The sequence below is a fragment of the Acinonyx jubatus genome, chromosome C2 (assembly GCF_027475565.1).
Source record: "Acinonyx jubatus isolate Ajub_Pintada_27869175 chromosome C2, VMU_Ajub_asm_v1.0, whole genome shotgun sequence".
NCBI classification, from domain to species: Eukaryota; Metazoa; Chordata; class Mammalia; order Carnivora; family Felidae; genus Acinonyx; species Acinonyx jubatus.
In genome coordinates this window covers 141,175,649-141,194,144 of record NC_069384.1, presented here as the reverse complement: position 1 = coordinate 141,194,144, position 18,496 = coordinate 141,175,649, and the positions used below count along the sequence as shown (strand labels likewise).

Below are 18,496 nucleotides of genomic sequence, written 5' to 3'. Positions count from 1 at the left end.
CCCCTCACGGGGACTGCTTTTATTATTTGTAAATCCAAATGATCCTTGGCATATAGTGGGTGTGCAATTTTTGTTTATGAATCTGTGAATGACCTAGTAGACTTGCTACTCATCATGACACTTGGAATATTGTATTGCACTTACTTGAAAAATGAATGTTTTTTTCTCTTTGCCTGTAAACATCCAGAGGCAGGAGAAAGGTTTTTTGTGTCCTAATACATATCCCAGCATCTAGCTACTAATGGGTGCTGAATAAAATTTATTATATGAATGAATAAATGATGACATATATATATATACTTAGACATATGTTTATAAAGCTGTTTGCTTCTTGGGGAAATGAATGTTTATATTTTGATGAATTAAGACCCTTGTAACTTATTTAATGTGCTTCGAGGGTTCCTTTACCATTCTTTAATTATTAGGAAGTAAGAATTTTCTTTTGTTGATCACATATCATTTGTTCATGAATCTTTTGAAATTAATAAACAGATAAAGTAGTCCATAGACCTAACAGATTCAGGGAAATAGTCTTAAATCTTATTCAACAGGTCAAGCAATCAAGACACTTCCATCTTCTTTTTTTAATCTAGTCTGTTGTTGTGCAATTGATTCCTGGGGATACAATTCAGAATAAATCTTTTCAAGGGAGGGTGGAAACTCTCTGTAAGTAACAGTCTCATTTGAAAAAGTCCTTTCCTACAGAAATGTTCAGAAGAGTGTGAGCGTTCTGGCCAGGGTTCTGATACTGCTGGCCACTATTCTCTCAAGTTGTAATTGTTCCAAAGTTAAGACGTCTCTTAATAAATTGCTTGACATGTGCAATTCCTTTTGAATTTTCCATATCCTCATTTTCTGAATTTGTGAACTGGACAGAAATCAGATATATTTTATGGTCCCTGCTCTGAGTCTCATACCTCCCTGCCTTTTAAAGAATTGTCTCTTTAGCCATCCCCAGAGTGTTTCCCTCCAAATTCTGTAATCTTTGTGCAACCTTGAGCTTCTCTGAGCCTATTAACGTGGACGGGGGATGTCTGTCCCTGCCCTGCAGGGTCCTGAGAGTTCCACGAGTCTGATGTGCCCCTGGTGTTTGCCCTTTCCTTTTGCCTTTGCTTCCTCAGATATTACCTTATTTAATGGAAGAAAGTTCTGTTCATCAACTCTGGTAGGAGGTGCCTCAGAGCATTCTTTATGCTGTATGTCAGCTGCTAGATAAATGGTTTGTGCACACTGGACTGATTGTGCTGGAACACAAGGTCAATAAAAGCCCCTTTCCTTCCTCTGATTTGATTCATTATGAGGCAGGGTCATTGTTATCCTTCTCGTGGAAAATAATCCCCAAATATGGTCTTTGGTTCCGATATGTATCTGTATGTCTTACTTCAGTTCCAGAGTCCAAGACTGTACCCTATCTTCAATTGCATTTTCAGAGCAGATGTTAGAGTTTGAAGCTCTGAGAAACATTTTAGGCTCGTTCTTCATGCAACACTTGTTTGGGACTTCTGGATGATAAGCAAGTGTGAGCTAATGTAAACAGAAAACTGACTGCTCTTGGAATGGGAATTCTTTGAGACTTTATTGCTTAGCCTAATTTCACTAACATTATAACATTAGATAATTTAAGAGAATGCTGGGGACGTTTCCATTGGATGGATCAAAATAAACCTGTATGTAAACCTGGGCAAGCAGAGACAAAATAAAGCACACCCAACTATTGACTGCACCTCTTTCATTCTTAAAAATGCTGTAATGTACCCAGAACTCTGAAACTCTTAAATGGCTTAAAACACTTCAGTAACTTCCAGTTGCCCATGATTTAAAGGCCAAGTCCTCAGTATGACTACAAGCCCACGACCCTGCACACTGTAGCCTCTGCCAAGTCATCAGCTTTACTTTAGCCTGCACCTCACTCGGTGGATCTCTAGCTGTTGCCTATGTGTTCCCACTGACCACAGGGCTTTAGCAAATGCTGCTCCCACTGCCTGGAATACTCTTTTTTTCACTGGCCATCTGGTTAATTCTTTCTCATCCTCCACGACTCAGCTGGAATGTAGTCTCCTTAGGTAACCACCCCCACCCCCCGACCCCAGCCAGAGCAGGTTTCCCCTGGTCTATGTACTCCATGCACTTTGCCTTCATATGGTTGAACTTTTCATTTATTTTGTGATAGACCCGGGTGATTTTGTTCACCGCTATCCCCAGCACTGAGCCCAGAGTCTGGTATTTTATAGGCTCACAAGAAGTATTTACTGTATAAATGATCTAGTATTTGCATAGTTATGAACAGTACTTGAAACAAAAAGAAAACTGCTCCTTTCCACTTTACCAAAATTTTAATCTTCTATCACTCTCCCACTTTGCTGTTCCTTCAGATCTTCAAAATGCTCCTACACGGTTTCTGTTTCTCCAGGTAGCTACAGAGCTTACTTCCTTACTTCCGGTATCTGCTTAAATGTTGCTTCTGTAGAGAGGTTTTCCTGATCACCAATCCCAAATGGCAGCCTCCTTCAGACTCTGAAGGAGTCCCTTTATTTTGCTTTATATTTTCACAGCACCAGCTTCTATCTAACATTATGTTATTAGTTTAATTAGTTTAATTTTAATTGTTATTATTATTTTAATCAGTCTCTCCCACTACATGAAATCCATGACAGTAGGGCTGTTGTCTCTTTTGTTCACTGTTGTTTCCTTGGGGCCTGGGGGAGTAGACTGATAGAATCCTAATAAATATTTTGAATTATTAAAATGAAAATAAGTCATCCTGTTTTGGGTTTGTCTGAAAATGTCTTTTTTAAAACTTTATTAAGTAATTGGGAAAAATCGACCAATAGAGTTGTATATATTTAAAGCATACAGCACAGTGATTGGCTTTACGTATATGTTGTGGGATGATTATTAAGATCAGGATCATTAACACATCCATCTAATAGTTAAACTGTGTTTCTGTTGTGTTCTCGTTAGAATGCTCAAGGTCTACTCTTAGCAACTTCCAAGCAAACAATACCATCTTATTAATCACAGGCACCATGTGGTACTTTAGAGCCTCAGAACTCATTCTTCTGAGAACTGAAAGTTTGTACCCTTTGACATGTATCTCCCCATCTCGCCCCCACCCCCGGCCCTGGGCAGTCACCATTCTACTCTCAGCTTTTTTTTTTTTTTTTTTGGTTCTTGTCTGTCTGGTTTTACTTAGCACAATATCCTCTTTGTTCATTCAGGTTGTTGCAAATGGCAGGATTTCCTTCCTTTTAATGGCTGAATAATATTCATATATATATATATATATATATATATATATATATCCCACATTCTGTATTTTAATATGGTTAAAAATCCATGTGCATTTTTATTAGGGTCTAAAGCACTAACACATCTTTGAATTTTTCTGACTTTTGCCTTCGTGAAGGCTAAAGGGAACATTTTTATTTTTTTATTATTATTTTTTAATATATGAAATTTATTGTCAAATTGGTTTCCAGACAACACCCAGTGCTCATCCCAAAAGATGCCCTCTTCATTGCCCATCACCTACCCTCCCCTCCCTCCCACCCCCCATCATAAAGGGAACATTTTTAGTTTGAAACAGTGAGTACCTTAATGCCAGGGTCTGTTGTATTTTTTTCTATTTATTTATCCGTATATCTTGTATAGTTTCTGGAACAGTAAACAATGGGATTGCTAGGATATTATCATTAAAAAAATGTAGAATGATTGTAAATTATTGAGACGAGTATTCTTCTATAACTGATAAATTGGTCCTGAGGGAAATTGCTAAAGAGGAATTTTAAAAAATAAGAGCATACTTAGAAAGACAATGTAGAAAGGCAGGTTGGTAGGGCCATTATTAAGATCTTAGGCTCTCGAATCAGACTGCCTGGGTTTAAGTCCTGGGTCTGCTGTTAAAAGAGTTATAAATTATTGAACTTCTCTGTGCCTCAGTTTCCTCATCTGTAATCTAGGATTATTACTTACCTTCTAGTGCTTATCATCAGATTAAGTGAGGTGGTATACATTGAGTGCTTGGAACCGTTACTCTAAAATTTGAAAGGATGGTGTTCATTTGAATATGTATATTGTATTGTGTCTAAGAATCGGATTCATTTCGTAATAATCACAATAGGGAAGAATTACTTATGCTGTATTTATTTATAGCTCCTTTTCCCTCCCTGTCTCTATATTTGCTCCCTGAATGGCTGCTTTGGTTGCTAGGAGAGGCCGGGATTTTTCTAGCAGCCAGGCCCAAGCAGCTGAGGAGTGTGAGAGGGAAGGAGTATGTGTTTAGCATGCAAAGACAGGGAACCTGGAGGAACAGAATTTTCCATAGTGGGACCTTGAGCAGGTGAGTTGTGGGGATACTTTTACCTGTAATTGCTTTTGTTTATGGCTTCTCTGTGCCCTAGCAGGATAAGATATACCTGAATAATATCACTCTTTTCTGCCCACAGACCCTCCAAGACTCTATAAATACACACACACACATGAGAGAGAGAGAGAGAGAGAGAGGACTATTTTGTTATCTGCTTAGGTAAGGTAGGAGTGAATTTTGATCCAATTCAGGATTTAATTATACAAATAAAACTCTAAATACATCTTAAGACTCAATGGAGTAGGTCACAAGGTCTCATTAATTTAAATGGAAGCTACTGAATAGAAACTACCAGAGAGCACTAATAATAGTGTTTCACTCCACTCCATAGTGTTTAGCATTGTGTCGCCAACTACATATTTTTACTTATTTTTACTTATCTAACACTTGAATGGAATTTACTAAGTGACAGGCACTGTTGTAAGGCTCTGTAAATATTAAGTTATTTAATCTTCCAGCCTCCTTTAACATAAAGCGACTATCTTAAGTAATCGCTGGGGAAGTTGAATGATCCTGCCCAACATCACAGCCAGGAAGTGGAAAAGCCTGAATTTAAGTTCAGACAGCCTGACTGCAGGAATGTGTGTTCCTAAGCACTCTGCTGTGCTGCTTGATAACTGGTCAGCCACCGGTAGACTGAACTCATTTGGCAGGAAGGAGAGATACCGTACACGACTCATGGCCGCTTTAGGAATGTTGTGATTTGTCCACTAGAATGTATACCTGGCAGTTAGCCCTCATCGCGCATGTAGTATTTGCCAGGTTTTACTCTGAACTGAATATTAAAAATTCTTGTTTTACATTTTTTTTCTAACTTCCACGGTTGTTTTCTCATCACTCAACACTTTTAAACAATTTTAGATGAGTCTTGAATACTGATGACAGATTTAATATCCAGAGACATTCTGAATCCTAACTGAATAGTTATGGAGTTTCTAGAAAAGAAAAAAAAATGCAAATCAAGAACATTTATGCCTTTGTATATTAGTGTCTTTGATTCCATTGACATCGCAGGAAATGTATAAATGGAAAACGATACCTTAAGAGTATCCAGTTAGGATACGGCTAGTTCGCATGTTGTATGTCTGTGGCAATGTGAAACACTGGCGTGGCCTAGATTAGGAGTTTGAATAAAGATGCATAAGGAGATGTATATTATGGATTTTTGAGGGTCTAATTTGTTCTGAACTCCCCAGCAGCACCAAAAGCAAGAAAGGGAGTTCTCTGATGATTGATTTTGTCAGTGGAAGTCCTTGCTCCTTCATCAACTAGTCATTCCAAATCCCGTATCTTCGGTCTTTATTTTTACAAGTATACACAGGTCTGTAAACAATACAATGAACTTCTTTACCTACGTGTGCCTGAATTATTTTTCTAGTTTGTCATTTTAAACACTTGATATCCAAGTTATGTAGAATATTCCACATTTCCTATTGAAAGTAGATGTGAGAGGGATTACAGGATGGCCTGATGTCTTACTGTAATATGTTTTTCTGAAGGGGAAAGGTGGTTTGACCAAAAGAAATGCCCTCCTGTACTTAAACACAACTTCATTTATTGGATAATTAAGGAATTAGATGAATTATTTGATGATGGGAAAATGTATATTTTGGTTATCTACTGTTACAGAACAAATCCTCCCAAAATGTAATTGCTTAACAACAGTTTGTGTGGGTGTTCTATGCAGTTCCTCTGTTGGTTCCATTGGGCTCACTTATGTGGATGCATTCAATTGAAGTATTGTCTTGTCCAGAAGGTCCAAGATGGCCTCACGTATCTGACAGTGGGTGTTGACTCTAGGCGAGGGCCCTTTGAATCTGGCCCGGGTGGCCTTTTGTTTATGTGCCTGTGATAGAGTGGCATTTCAAGAGGGCTCCCCTAGATCATCTCATGCCTATACTGCCTACCCCTGGCCCATGATGGAAATTGCAGGAAGCCTCTTACACTTGCAATGTTCCTCTAACACTATCTGCTGAGAAAGCTTAACACTATATAGGAGAAATACTTAAAGGAATGCCATTGCTTATTGAAGGGCGCATTAGGAGCTAAGAGGCATTAAACCGATAGCTGAGACACTAACTCCAGGGTTTGGCCCCGCATACCAGAGGATGAGGCATTAGTAGAATAGGGCCACACCACTGCCATGGCATTGTCAATACCTTTATTCCCTCCATACAATACACTACAATACAATTCATTTTTCTGTACCTCAAGCATTGGTACATCTCCAGAGTGTGAAAATGAAATCCTTCAGTTCAATTCTTAACAGACTCAGCATATTTAGGGGAGAGCAGGAGCTGTGGTTTGGATGGGTTGGGATTTATGTTGGTATAGCGAGGGACCTGGAATTTTCCTGTTGGCATTATAGAGCCACTGGATATCTCTCCGCATGGCAGTTACTTAATGGAAATACTGTTTTCCAGAAGATCCACAGAGTGAAACTGAGGAAGGGAGCCATGTGTGTTTATCCCTTCACCTGTTTTTTATATAGATATCCCAGCACTTGCCAGGAGAAGATAACTTAGTCCTTTCCCATGGGGAGAATTCAACTTAATTTGGGGACACACATACACACACACACACACACACACGAGTAGAAGGATCAAGGACTAGTAAGCCACACAGTGCTTATATGAGCCTCTGTCAGGTGCACAGAGAAGGTCCCCAGGGACAGTACAGAAGCCATGGGTAGGACAGGGACCTACCAGTGCTGCAGAACTTGAAGAACGGGCCCAAGGTGGGGTAGTGGACACGAGGCATTATACTTCTCTGTGTGATGATTGTGCCATGGTCTATGCACTATGCAGGGTTCATGCAAAGTGACCTATATTTTCCTCCCATACAGACACTATGACAGGACTTGCTTGGAAGTGGCTGACATCAAATGGTCAGAAGGGAGGAAGAGAAAACAGTGATGAGGGTAAACAGAGAAAGGAAACTGTGGGGGAAGTCAGAGGATTTAAACAAGGGGGAAATATGAAGGCCAAATTATCATATCAGAGGTAAAGGAATCGAAACATCTTAGGGGTGCCTGTTTGGCTCAGTTGGTTAAGTGTCCAACTCTTGGTTTCCATTCAGGTCATGATCTCATGGTTCATGAGTTCGAGCCCCGTGTCGGGCTCTGTGGAGACAGTGTGGAGCCTGCTTCCAATTCTCTCTCTCTCTGCCCCTCTCTCTCTCTGCCTGTCCCACATACTCTCTCTCTCAAAATAAATATATAAACTTAAAAATAAAGAAACATTTTAGTTATTTTGCAGTGCTACATTCAACCTGTTTTATTCTTATGAATAATTCTTATGATATAGGATCGGTATGGTCGTATATCCCTTACCAATCATATATCCTTTTACATCAATTTATTTCATAACTTATTTAGCTAATAGTAATATTCTTGACGATTATTACATTTTAAACTTAAATTTAATTATTTATTTTTAATCTCGGATTTCAGAATGCCCATACAATCCTAGGAGAGGCTATAGCACAATGCCAATAAAAGAAAACCTCTTTTGAAGTGGCAGATATTTTCTTCTCTAAAACAGTAAGGTGATAGTTACAAGTCCAATGTCTTGAAATTCAGGCTGCCTTTGCAATAAACTGTCAATCTGTGACACTATTATGGCCTATAATAAAATTATAAAGTAAAGATTTGAAAATGTGAGCTGTAGGTAACTTTGATACACCTTGGTAACACTTGGCCATTTCAAAACTTCCTTTTCACAGAAATGGATACTTGCAGGATCCACATATTTGGTGGGTAAATTTTGAAGATTTTATATATATGTGTATTACTTAATCTCATCTTAGTGCTCTAGGGTTTCAGGAGAACCTTATCTATTCTCCGTAAAGCATTTGCCTCTCTGTCTACCCAGATCCTCTTACCTTGTTTATTCTAAATTTATTTTTCAATTTTTATAACAAAGGCTGCTTCATCCATAAATTTCATAAACTGTGCTCCAACTAGCAGCAGTGACAGTAGTAGTGAGATGTCATTGGGTTGGCCTGCAGGGCTGTCCTGTCTTAGGACCCAATGACATAGTGCAGACTCTAGGCTGGACAGCCTGGGTTTCATCCTGGCTCTATGCCTTCCTGTTTGAATTAGGGCAAGTAATGTACTATTTCTGGGTTTCAGTTTCCTTATCTGAAATGGTGGAGCTGGCGATAATGATAGTTTCCACTTCAACAGTTTGTTGTGAGGATTGAAAAGATAGATGATAGATACATAGGTAGGTAGAAAAATAGAGTGAGTTAGTAGATAGCACTAGCATCCTGAGTATTGCAGGGATTCAATAAATATCAGCTGTTTCTATGCTGGGAGCAACAGCTTTATTCTTTAGGAAAAAAACTTTTCCCCAATCCACTCCAAGTACCGCTCCAAGTGGTTTAGTAATTCCCATGGCTTTGGAGATCTTACCTCTCTGGCCTATTTGGGCTGCCCAGACTTGGTGCTTCTCCCAATAAGGTGGGCCGCTCCCAGCATTCCTGACCCTGTTGGGAAAATGGCAGTGGGGCAGGGACGGGGGGGGGGGGGTTCCTCTTCATTGAAGCTGATCCAATTAGAATTCTTCCCTGAGAATGTGTTCAACTGGGACTCAGTGAAGAGGTGAAGCTGAGATGTGAAAGGCCCTGGAATGTTTGGTGGCCATGTTTGTGGCCGTGGTGGAGGTCCATCTGAGAGAAAGAGGTCAACACTTGTAGAGAACAGGAGGGAAAGTTCTAGCAATGTCCAGACCCTAGATTCCATTTTCCTTAAAACCCAGCCCTATGTCAACTTTGCTTTCCTTGCATGTACAGAAGACTTTCAATGAAAACCTTCTAGTTGCCTGCCGTTGCTACACGCCTTTCACTTGACTCAGTCCAGGTTGCCCCAGGGCACACTCTGAGACGAGGGTTCATGTGCAAGTGGTTTGTTATGGAGGGGGTCCTGGGAAACAAGAGTGGAGGAGTGGGGAAGTGAGACAAGGAAGGGAAGGCAGCAGACAAAGAGTTTCTTGGGACAGGTCACCACTGGGCAACTGGAGGTTATTTTAAATGAATTACTCAGCGATCCCACTCAAAAGGAGAGAGTGGGGTGATTATAGTAGCTCATAACCACCATTGTTAAGGGTTGTTCCTGGGTAATTCACTGATGCTTCAGGCCTTTTGTGCCACTGCCAGAGAAGGTCTAGGGGGTTAAGAAAAATCCTCACATATGCAAATTGTTAGAATTCAGGCCAGTATGCTCTGAAGAAGTAAGGGTGAAGGGGAGTAGGCAAGATACCTACAGCACCTTCTTTGACTCACAAGGGAAAATGCTCTAAATGCATGAGAAGTACACTTGCAGCGTGGCCTCAAAATCTTTGTGCAAGCCAGGCAGAAGCATATTTGATCCTCTTTTGGTTCTTTGAGCAAATCTAAAATTTTCCCAACTCTTCCTGGATGTAGTCTTCTTCTTCTTCTTTTAAGTTTATTTATTTATTTTGAGAGAGCCAGAGAGCGTGAGTGAGAGCAGGGGAGGGGTGGAGAGAGAGAGGGAAATAGAGAATCCTAAGCAGGTTCCATGCCATCAGCACAGAGCTCGATGTGGGGCTCAAACTTACGAACTGTGAGATAATGACTTGAACTAAAATCAAAAGTTGGATGCTTAACAGACTGAGCCACCCAGGTGCCCTGGACACAGTCTTCTATGTCAATAGTTGGAAGTCATTATAAAGAAGTCCCAGGGGCGCCTGCGTGGCTCAGTCAGTTAAGCGCCCAGCTTCAGCTCAGGTCATGATTTCACGGTTCACGAGTTGGAGCCCTATGTCAGGCTCTGTGCTGACAGCTCAGAGCCTGGAGCCTGCTTCTGATTCTGTTCCCTCTCTCTCTGCCCCTTCCCCGCTCACAAATTCTCTTTCAAAAATAAAACAAACATTAAGAAGATAAAATTTAAAAAAGTCCCTGACAACTGGTTTTAGATTTTCCTCATAGTTAGATGGAGGTGAGAAAAAAAAAAAAATTTTTTTTTTTTCACAGTCTCACCCGGAGAGACTTTCTGCCTCCCTATAGTTCTGGACTCTGTAAATAAGACGGCAATGTGACACTGATGATGTAATGATTATTTGAAAATAGATGTGAAAGTAAGAGATGTAAATCAGAAGCAGATAGGAATCTTCTGTGAGAGTGTCTACTAGCTTGAATAAAGACTGTCTGAAGTTTACTTGGAAGTTGTTTGACTACTTTTTAAAAATCAGTCTTTTGTGAAGGAGCAAGACTATAAATTTTTATGCGATTTTATATTTAGAGGAAGGCATTTGTATAATTATATACTATAATTGAGAGATTGTATTATCCTTCTTTGCAGAATTACCATAATTACTTTATTTAGTTATGAACTTGAATTTTAAAAGCTAGTGATACTTGCCTTGACTACAAATACAAAATGTGTGATGTCAACCGATATGCTAGCTATTTTTTTAAACATCATTAGAGACAAGCAAATGGCAGTCAGTGTACAATGAGAAATTTCAAGGCTGTTGGGTCTGAATCTAATTTCTGTTTGTGACTCAAAGTAGGCAGCGCTTGATAATTTGATGGCTGGAGTGTAATCGCTGGGTGAATGAATGTAATCCATTTGTTTAATTGCCCAGACTCCTCACTGTATTTACAGTTAATTGGTTCTCATTATGGTCCTCCTAATAGATACCATAAAGGCAATAGGATTAGAGAAACCTGAAAAAGAACATTTAATTTGTGTTCTTTCTTGAAGCAGAGACCTAACAAGTGTTTATCTGGTTCATTTTTCACCATCTTCATGACAGGTTAAGGGGGAAAAAGTCTCCAAGGAAGGTGATTTATAAATTCTTTTCATTGTTTTGGGCTTTGACCTTTTCTGTACCCAGAAAGCCAAAACCCCAAGTGTTCTTATGTCTAATTGAAGTCCTTTTCTTAAGACTTGAAATTCTTTCTGGATTTGAGTGACCATGCAAAGCAGCAGATCACTACCCACCATTTAACAGTTCCTCATAGAATGAAAGATTCTAAGTCTTTTCTTTTAAATTTCTTCTTTCTTTCTTAATAGCTCTAAACCTTCAGTTCAGGCTTCTAGATACTCCACACAAAAATCTGCCCATACTAAACATTTTCTAATGTCTTAGGAAAGCCACATGGATTCGTCTGACTAGGAGGAATCCAAGTTCCTTTTTTAAAGTGTAATTTCAGTGCTGCATTTTTAGCTCAAATATATGCATTTTTTCCACATACGGGCTGGTTTTACTTCATTTCACTTACTGACTTCATTTACTGATGAAGCAAATTAAAATTGTAAATGTACCTAAAAGATTTTCCAGTCAGCCTTCTCTTGCCTTCCTCCTTCCCCATGGTTACCCTCCCTACCAATCCTGGAGCTTTCCTGTATCAGTTGGGTTTCAGGTAATTTGCAAAGAATTTGATTGACAATAAATTGGTTGTGGTGACAATGTAAACAGATAATGAAATTACTTTAAATGAACATTTCTCATCACTGATTTTTAAAATCTATTGTAATTTTCAGAAATGCTTATATTGTTTTTAGATACATAAACGTTTTGACTTATTTTTAATTTTTCTTCTTTCCCCTGTGTATTTGATATCTTATTTCTAGGTTATTTTCAGCTAGTGTGGGTATTGAACAGTGAAATGTGGGGCTGGTTAGGTTGATTAGGTAAATAATGGTAAGTGGTATTATAGTAATGAATTTGTTGACCTAAAAGCATATCCACGGTATACTGTTAGGTGAAAAGATAGGTTACCAATAGTATATGTATATTATGATAAAAACAGAAATATCTGATATTTTGCCAAATCTGGTATCATGGACTAAAAGTGAATTAACAATTAAAGGATGACAAAGAAAGATAAACAAAACAAAGAACAGCAAAGCCTCTAAGCCCCCAAAAGTTCAAAACTTTTTCATTACAGTTTCTTCTATTGTTTCCTTATTATAAAAGCAGTATATTCTCATTGCAGAAAATAACAACAACAACAACAAAAGAAATCCTATCAGGAACATTCATAATCCTGCTAATCCAAAGGTGGGAAAAAACTCACAAAAACAACTTTGTGTGGCAATTTCAAATACTAAATCCTTTTCTACACAAATACACACACACACACACACACACACACGGATGTTAATGAATGCTCTTTTTGTACCTTTAGTTTTATATCCACACTATGTTCTATTATCTGGATAAATCATAAATTAGTCAACCAGTCTCCTTTTTTAGTCATTAAAAATTATTTCCAGCTTCTCCCTAATTCATGTCACACAGGGCATGTATAATTGGCTGCAAATCAATTAGAAATAAGAAGGCAAAGAAATTTTTATAGCAAAATAATTATCAATATGTAGAAAATCCAGTAACTGGGAAAATTCATTAGTGACTAATTTTTCATTTTCTTAAAAGAAATTTCATTTTTCACCAGAGTTTTTGTTGACCATTAAAATAAGAATAGCTAGCTAGAAGTTCTTAGGCCTTTATATATATCAGTTTCAGAATTTAAACTACAGCAGGCTTAACTGAATTTTTTTTTAATGTTCATTTTTGAGAGAGAGAGTGAGAGAGAGAGAGAGAGAGAGAGCGCACAAGTGGGGGAGGGGCAGAGAGAGAGGGAGACAGAAGATCTGAAGGGGTCTCTGTGCTGATAGAGGTGAGTCCGATGTGGGGCTCGAACTCAGGAACTGTGAGATCATGACCTGAGCCGAAGTGGGACGCTCAACTGACTGAGCCACCCAGTCGCCCCTTGACTGAATGCTTTTTGACTAAGTAGCTTTCCACCAACTTGTTGGCCACTGGCAAGTAGGCGTGTTTATGGTACCTTCTCTAATTAACAGGGCCTTTCCTCCTAATCTGTTCATATACAATTCATGAAAGATTTTCATTATTTTCTGTTTATGCTCTAGTCATACGAATAAAATTTTGTTTCCTTGCTTGTGGGTATCACCTACTTAGTAATATATATTTTCAAGTTCTATGCTAATGAATTAAGGAGAAACAATCTGTGTTTTGATGGAATCGAGTGTTTGGCGTGAACCCTCTGCTGCTGTGTCGGTGGGGAGCAGCAGAGCAGGCCTGGAGAAAGACACAGGGAGCTGCAGGGGCCCCAGGGGCCTGGAGAAACGGGAAACGCGTGTGCTGGAGCGTGTGATGAGGCGTTTGACTAAGATACGGATTCACAGCAAGAGGGAGGAATTTCAACTTTTGTTTTCTTTTATTTAAACTCAAGCTAATTAACAGACACTGTAGTCTTGGCTTCAGGAGTAGAACCCAGTGATTCCGCTCTTACATCCAGCACCCAGCGCTCTGGCACCCCTGTGCCCTACTTTGCCGAGAGAGCAGGAGCCGTCAGAAGAGCACTTCTACTAGCTCTGCCTCCATGCCTTCCCGCCTCCCTGCTCCTGTGTCCCTCTCGTGGCCCTGCACTCATGTGACTCTGTTTCCGTGGTTCTTCCATTTCCGACAGGGCACCACTCCAGGATGCTCCCTCTCGATTCTGCAGTATTAATTTCTCTGCTTCCACTGACTCGTTCCTACCAAGTTGCTAGCATACTGTCATTTTCCCCATCTTTAAAACAAAAAGCCTTCTCTTTCTCTTCAGTTACTGACCCACTTTCCTCTTTTCTTTTACAGCAAAATTCTGAAAGGGAGGACTTGGCGTATGTTAGGTGCTCAGTAAATACTTGTTCAGTGAATGAATGAGTGAAAGCACTTAAAGGAGTAAGGCTTTGTGATAGTCCAGGTGTGAGCTGTTTTGGACCTGCTGTTAATGGGAATAAAAGAGAAAGGGGATGTGGGGGCAGGCGGTAAATGGGAATTCTCCATACCTTTCTTTCAATTTTGTTATGGACCTAAAACGGCTCTAAAAAGATCAAGTCTTTTAAAAAAGGGAAAGTAGTATATAAATTTCAAAGGAAAACTTAAAATCCTTGGTGACTTATTTTATGTGTATGTAACAGAGGAGAAAAAAAAATAGACCATAATTTTAGGATTCCATGTTGGGTGATAAGATTGATTAGTGGTACAATGGATGGATATACTTGATAGAAGTGATTTGTTTTCTTGGTTCAATATTTTCATTTTCATTTTTTCATACGTCTTTTCCTTCTGTGGATAAAACCCCTATCATCTTAATGTTTCAGATATTTGTTGACCAAGTAACGTTCTCTTTCAAGATTTCTAACTCATGGTTGATGAATAACATTGAGCTGAAGTGGAATTTGCTTCTGTTCACTTTGAGTTTTAGTTCCTCTGTGAAGTTGGCTGAGAGCTGGAATGGGTTCACCCGGAGTCAACGCATTTAGCTCACTTTGCCTGAGGCATCCCAGTATGTCTGTGACCCCAGCAGCAGCCGTTAGGTCCGCTCCCAAAATGGCTAGTGCTCACCCCCAGGCCCAAGCATCATGGACTATTGGACACAACATATCCTTTACGAGAATTCCCTCCATAGGTAGATTGCTCCCCAGATCCTCTTTTCTTTTTCTACCTTTCTTTTTTATTTGCAATTATATTTTATTTGGTTTGCAACAATTCCTCAAACAAATACAGAGTGGATATTTATCATATTTTCTGGCTGTCCAGATGACTTTTGAACACACGTTCTATATTTGGAGAATGTCCCACCTTATGAGTATCCTCTCCTTAAGTAAGTCACCAGAAAAGTGTTTGCTTAGCCTTCCTTGCTGCTATAGCAATTGACTACCACATGGCTCAGACTCCATCACTCAGATAACCTCAACAAGTCTTAGATTTGCAAGTGAAAATGGGAGAGGGCACCTGCTGGGCAGAGTCCCATTTGGAGTGAGGGCAGAGGTGGTGGTGGAAGACTGTAATGTTGGGATCCTGGTGACCGTAGCCCTGTGTCAGTGGTGCTAACTGTGCCAGCGGTGTTGTTCCTCACTGTACAGTCCCCGAGGCTGACCCTGGGGTCCCCCCAGAGACTCTGTACGCTTCTTAATGGCCTTTAACAAGTGCCTTTTCTGGCATAAATGAGCTTTTGTGCCTCTGTGGCACAGGTGTAGTAGTAACAGTTTTTAAGGAGCACAGTAAAGATTAAAGAAAAGAGGGGACATCACATGCACACTTCTCCAATTTCATCTTCCTCCACCAAAGTGAGAGAGGAATGCAAAAATGGTAATGGATCTTGTATTTATAAGTAACATTTTTTTGAGCACTTACTATTTCAGGCATCGTGTCATATACTTTTAGTGGTCTTTTGAGAAGGACCATTATCTCTACTCTTAGATGGGAAACAAGAGATTTAAACAACTTGCTGTCTTGCCCTGGGTTCCATAGAAAATGGAGCATAAATGCTGGCTCTCTATTGGGAATGGGAGGTGGTAATCCCAATCCCAGTTGGGATTGGTGGTAATCCCAACTGGCCAGAGCTTCACTAGGAAACAGCCAGTTACTTGGTCATGTGGGATGTCTCTGGACAGATCTTGAGAAACATCTGTGTATTAAAGGAGTCCACTGGGGGAAGAAGTGAGAATAATTAATCTCCTGTCTCTCATTGGTCAAAGATATCTACAGGACTTAATTTCTCCATGCTTCTGCATTGTGCTCCTCTACCCCATCGGAAGTGTTGCGAGGTCAGTGGTATCCTGCCAGTCTCCCATAGAGCAGTTGGCTGAGGCTGGGGTGCAGAAATGCCTGTAGCTTTCCCCAAGACTGCCATGAGGGAATTCATGACAGAGGCCCGTCCTCACTCTGGGTTACTAGACAGCTGTCAGTGTTAGGAAATGGAGCTCTGTAGTGAACAAGCTGATGAGGGTCTAGGAGGACAGGACAGATCTGGGAATGGGCGTATGTGTAGACACATCACTCTAAATTCTGCCTCCATCAGCTTACGACATTCTTCCTGGGCACCTATGTTTGTGTCTGTGCTTTCTCTTATCAAGACCCTAGTCATATTGGACTAGAGCCCATCCTAATCAAGTATAACCTCATCTTGATTATATCTGAAAAGACCCTATTTCCAAATAAGGTTACATTCACAGGTACCAGGAGTTACGACTTCAACACATCTTTTTGGGGGCACAATTCAATCCACAGTAGCATCTACATGGTTAGGGAAGACATAGGGATGAATTTTCAAAGAAGGGGAAATGAATAATTTGGTTTTGAAAACGTTGAGCTTGAGTTGCTGTTGAGGCTGTAAGGCTATCATGTCCAATAAATAACCCAAAATATGTTTGAGGAGCCTCAGGAGAGAGTTCCTGGCTGGTGAGGAGACACAGAGTCGTCAGCATCTGGGTGGGATGCTGAAACAGACAAGTGCTGAGCAAGATCTTGAGGAGCCACAACATTTAGGGGGTAGGCACCGAGAGAGAAAGCCTTGGGGGAGAACTGGAAGGAGTTTGCAGAAAGGAGGTAGAAGAAGGAAAGCCAAGAGGAAATAGTGTCAAACAAGACATGAGAAAGTTTCTGAGAAGGAACACAATGCTTTTCCAAGGTCAACAGCATCCCTTTCTACAGAAGATGTAGAAAAACCAAGTACTGAAAATTGTCATTTTTGTACGGTGAAATCATCACTCAGTGGAAAGAACTGAAGGGTATCCCTTGGATCTGTAGATAGGCAGTGATTACCAAGAGTGGTTTCAGAGGGAAACCTGAAGAACAATATCCCTTGGATTTGCAGATAGACAGATGGATTTCAGGGGAGTGGTAAGGGCTAATGTAAGACCTCAGGGAGGACAGTGATAAACAGTGGCAGGTCGAACTTTGGCAACAGCCAGTAGAGAAAACTGTACTGTGGAAAAATGTTAACGGGTGGTGGCGGTTAGAAACCAGGAAATAAAGGATGTTGCTGTTCAGAGGGGAAGGAGCCATTGATGGAGAGAGTTTAAAGTGGGTGTAAGAGGGGGCCATTATCTGTGGAGCAAGCGGCAACTCAGGACTCGGCCTCCTACTTCAAACACAGGGCCTTTGTTTTGATCTCTTCTATTCATTGGGCATTTGCACATAATTTAATAAGAAGAAAGTGTGCTAGAAAATCTTTATAAACTATTTAATTAGATGTTCCAGCTCTAAAAAAGAAAAAAAAATATTAATCATTAACTATAGGTCTATGCAGAGTAATTTACAAGTAGTAGTTTGAATAAACACATTCAGATAATCCTGGTTTATTTAAGGTCATGTTTTCAAAAGGATCTTAACTGACAGGAATAGGGAATAACTATTGTAACTGTAATTATTTGCATTTCAGTTCCTGACTAGCACTATAATTTGGATATGTGTAAACTTCAGCTTTTAAATTTTGGCTTGTATTTTTTTTAAGTTTTTTTTTTTGGTTCCATTATAGTTAACATACAGTGTTATATCAGTTTCAGGTGTATAATACGGTGACTCAACAATTCTATTCATTACTCAGTGCTCATCATAATAAGTATATTCTTAATTCCCTTCACTCATTTTCCCCACCTCCCACCCACGTCCCCTCTGGTAACCACCAGATTGTTCTCTATAGTTAAGATTCTGTTTCTTGGTTTCCCTCTCTCTCACTCTCTCCTTTCCTTTGATCATTTGTTTTGTTTCTTAAATTACACACATGAGTGAAATCAAATGATATTTGTCCTTCTATGGCTGACTTATTTCACTTAGCATTACACTCTCTAACTCCATCAATATTGTTGCAAATGGCAGGATTACATTCTTTTTTATGGCTGAATAATATTCCACTGTGTGTGTGTGTGTGTGTGTGTGTGTGTGTGTGTGTGTGTGTGTGTATCTCACCTGTTCTTTATCCATTCATCTACCAATGAATTGCTTGGGTTGCTTCTATAGTTTGACTAATGTAAATAATGCTGCAATAAACATAGGGGTGCATGTATCCCTTTGAATGGGTGTTTTTGTATTTTTTGGGTAAATACCCAGTAGTGGGATTACTGGATTGTAGGGTAGTTCAATTTTTAGCTTTTTAAGGAACCTCCACACTGTTTCACACAGTGGCTGCACCAGTGTGCATCCCCACCAACAGTGCATTAGGGTTCCTTTTTTTTCCACATCCTTGCCAACACTTGTTTCTTGTATTGTTGATTTTAGCCTCTCTGACGAGTATGAGGTGAAATCTTATTGTAGTTTTGATTTGCATTTCCCGGATGATGAGTGATGATGAGTATCTTTTCGTGTGTCT

The 18,496-nt window shown here is 39.8% G+C and overlaps 1 protein-coding gene across 22 annotated transcripts in view; it reads left to right on the top strand.

Moving 5' to 3' along the window:
* NEK10 (NIMA related kinase 10) overlaps positions 1-18,496 on the top strand; it is a 229,878-nt gene that overhangs the window by 94,493 nt on the left and 116,889 nt on the right. For 2 of the 22 annotated variants that reach the window (XR_008298034.1, XM_027040916.2), the window contains one exon: positions 4,210-4,339. The exons of 18 other annotated variants lie outside the window; for them this stretch is intronic. Coding sequence is in view for 3 of the 4 variants with exons in the window: in XM_027040916.2 (XP_026896717.2) it covers positions 4,284-4,339 (56 nt within the window). In the remaining variant the exon portion in view is untranslated. Of the gene's footprint in view, positions 1-551; positions 2,372-2,410; positions 2,465-4,209; positions 4,340-18,496 lie in introns of those variants that run through there. 2 more of the 22 variants (XM_027040915.2, XM_053221545.1) reach the window with 2 other exon arrangements.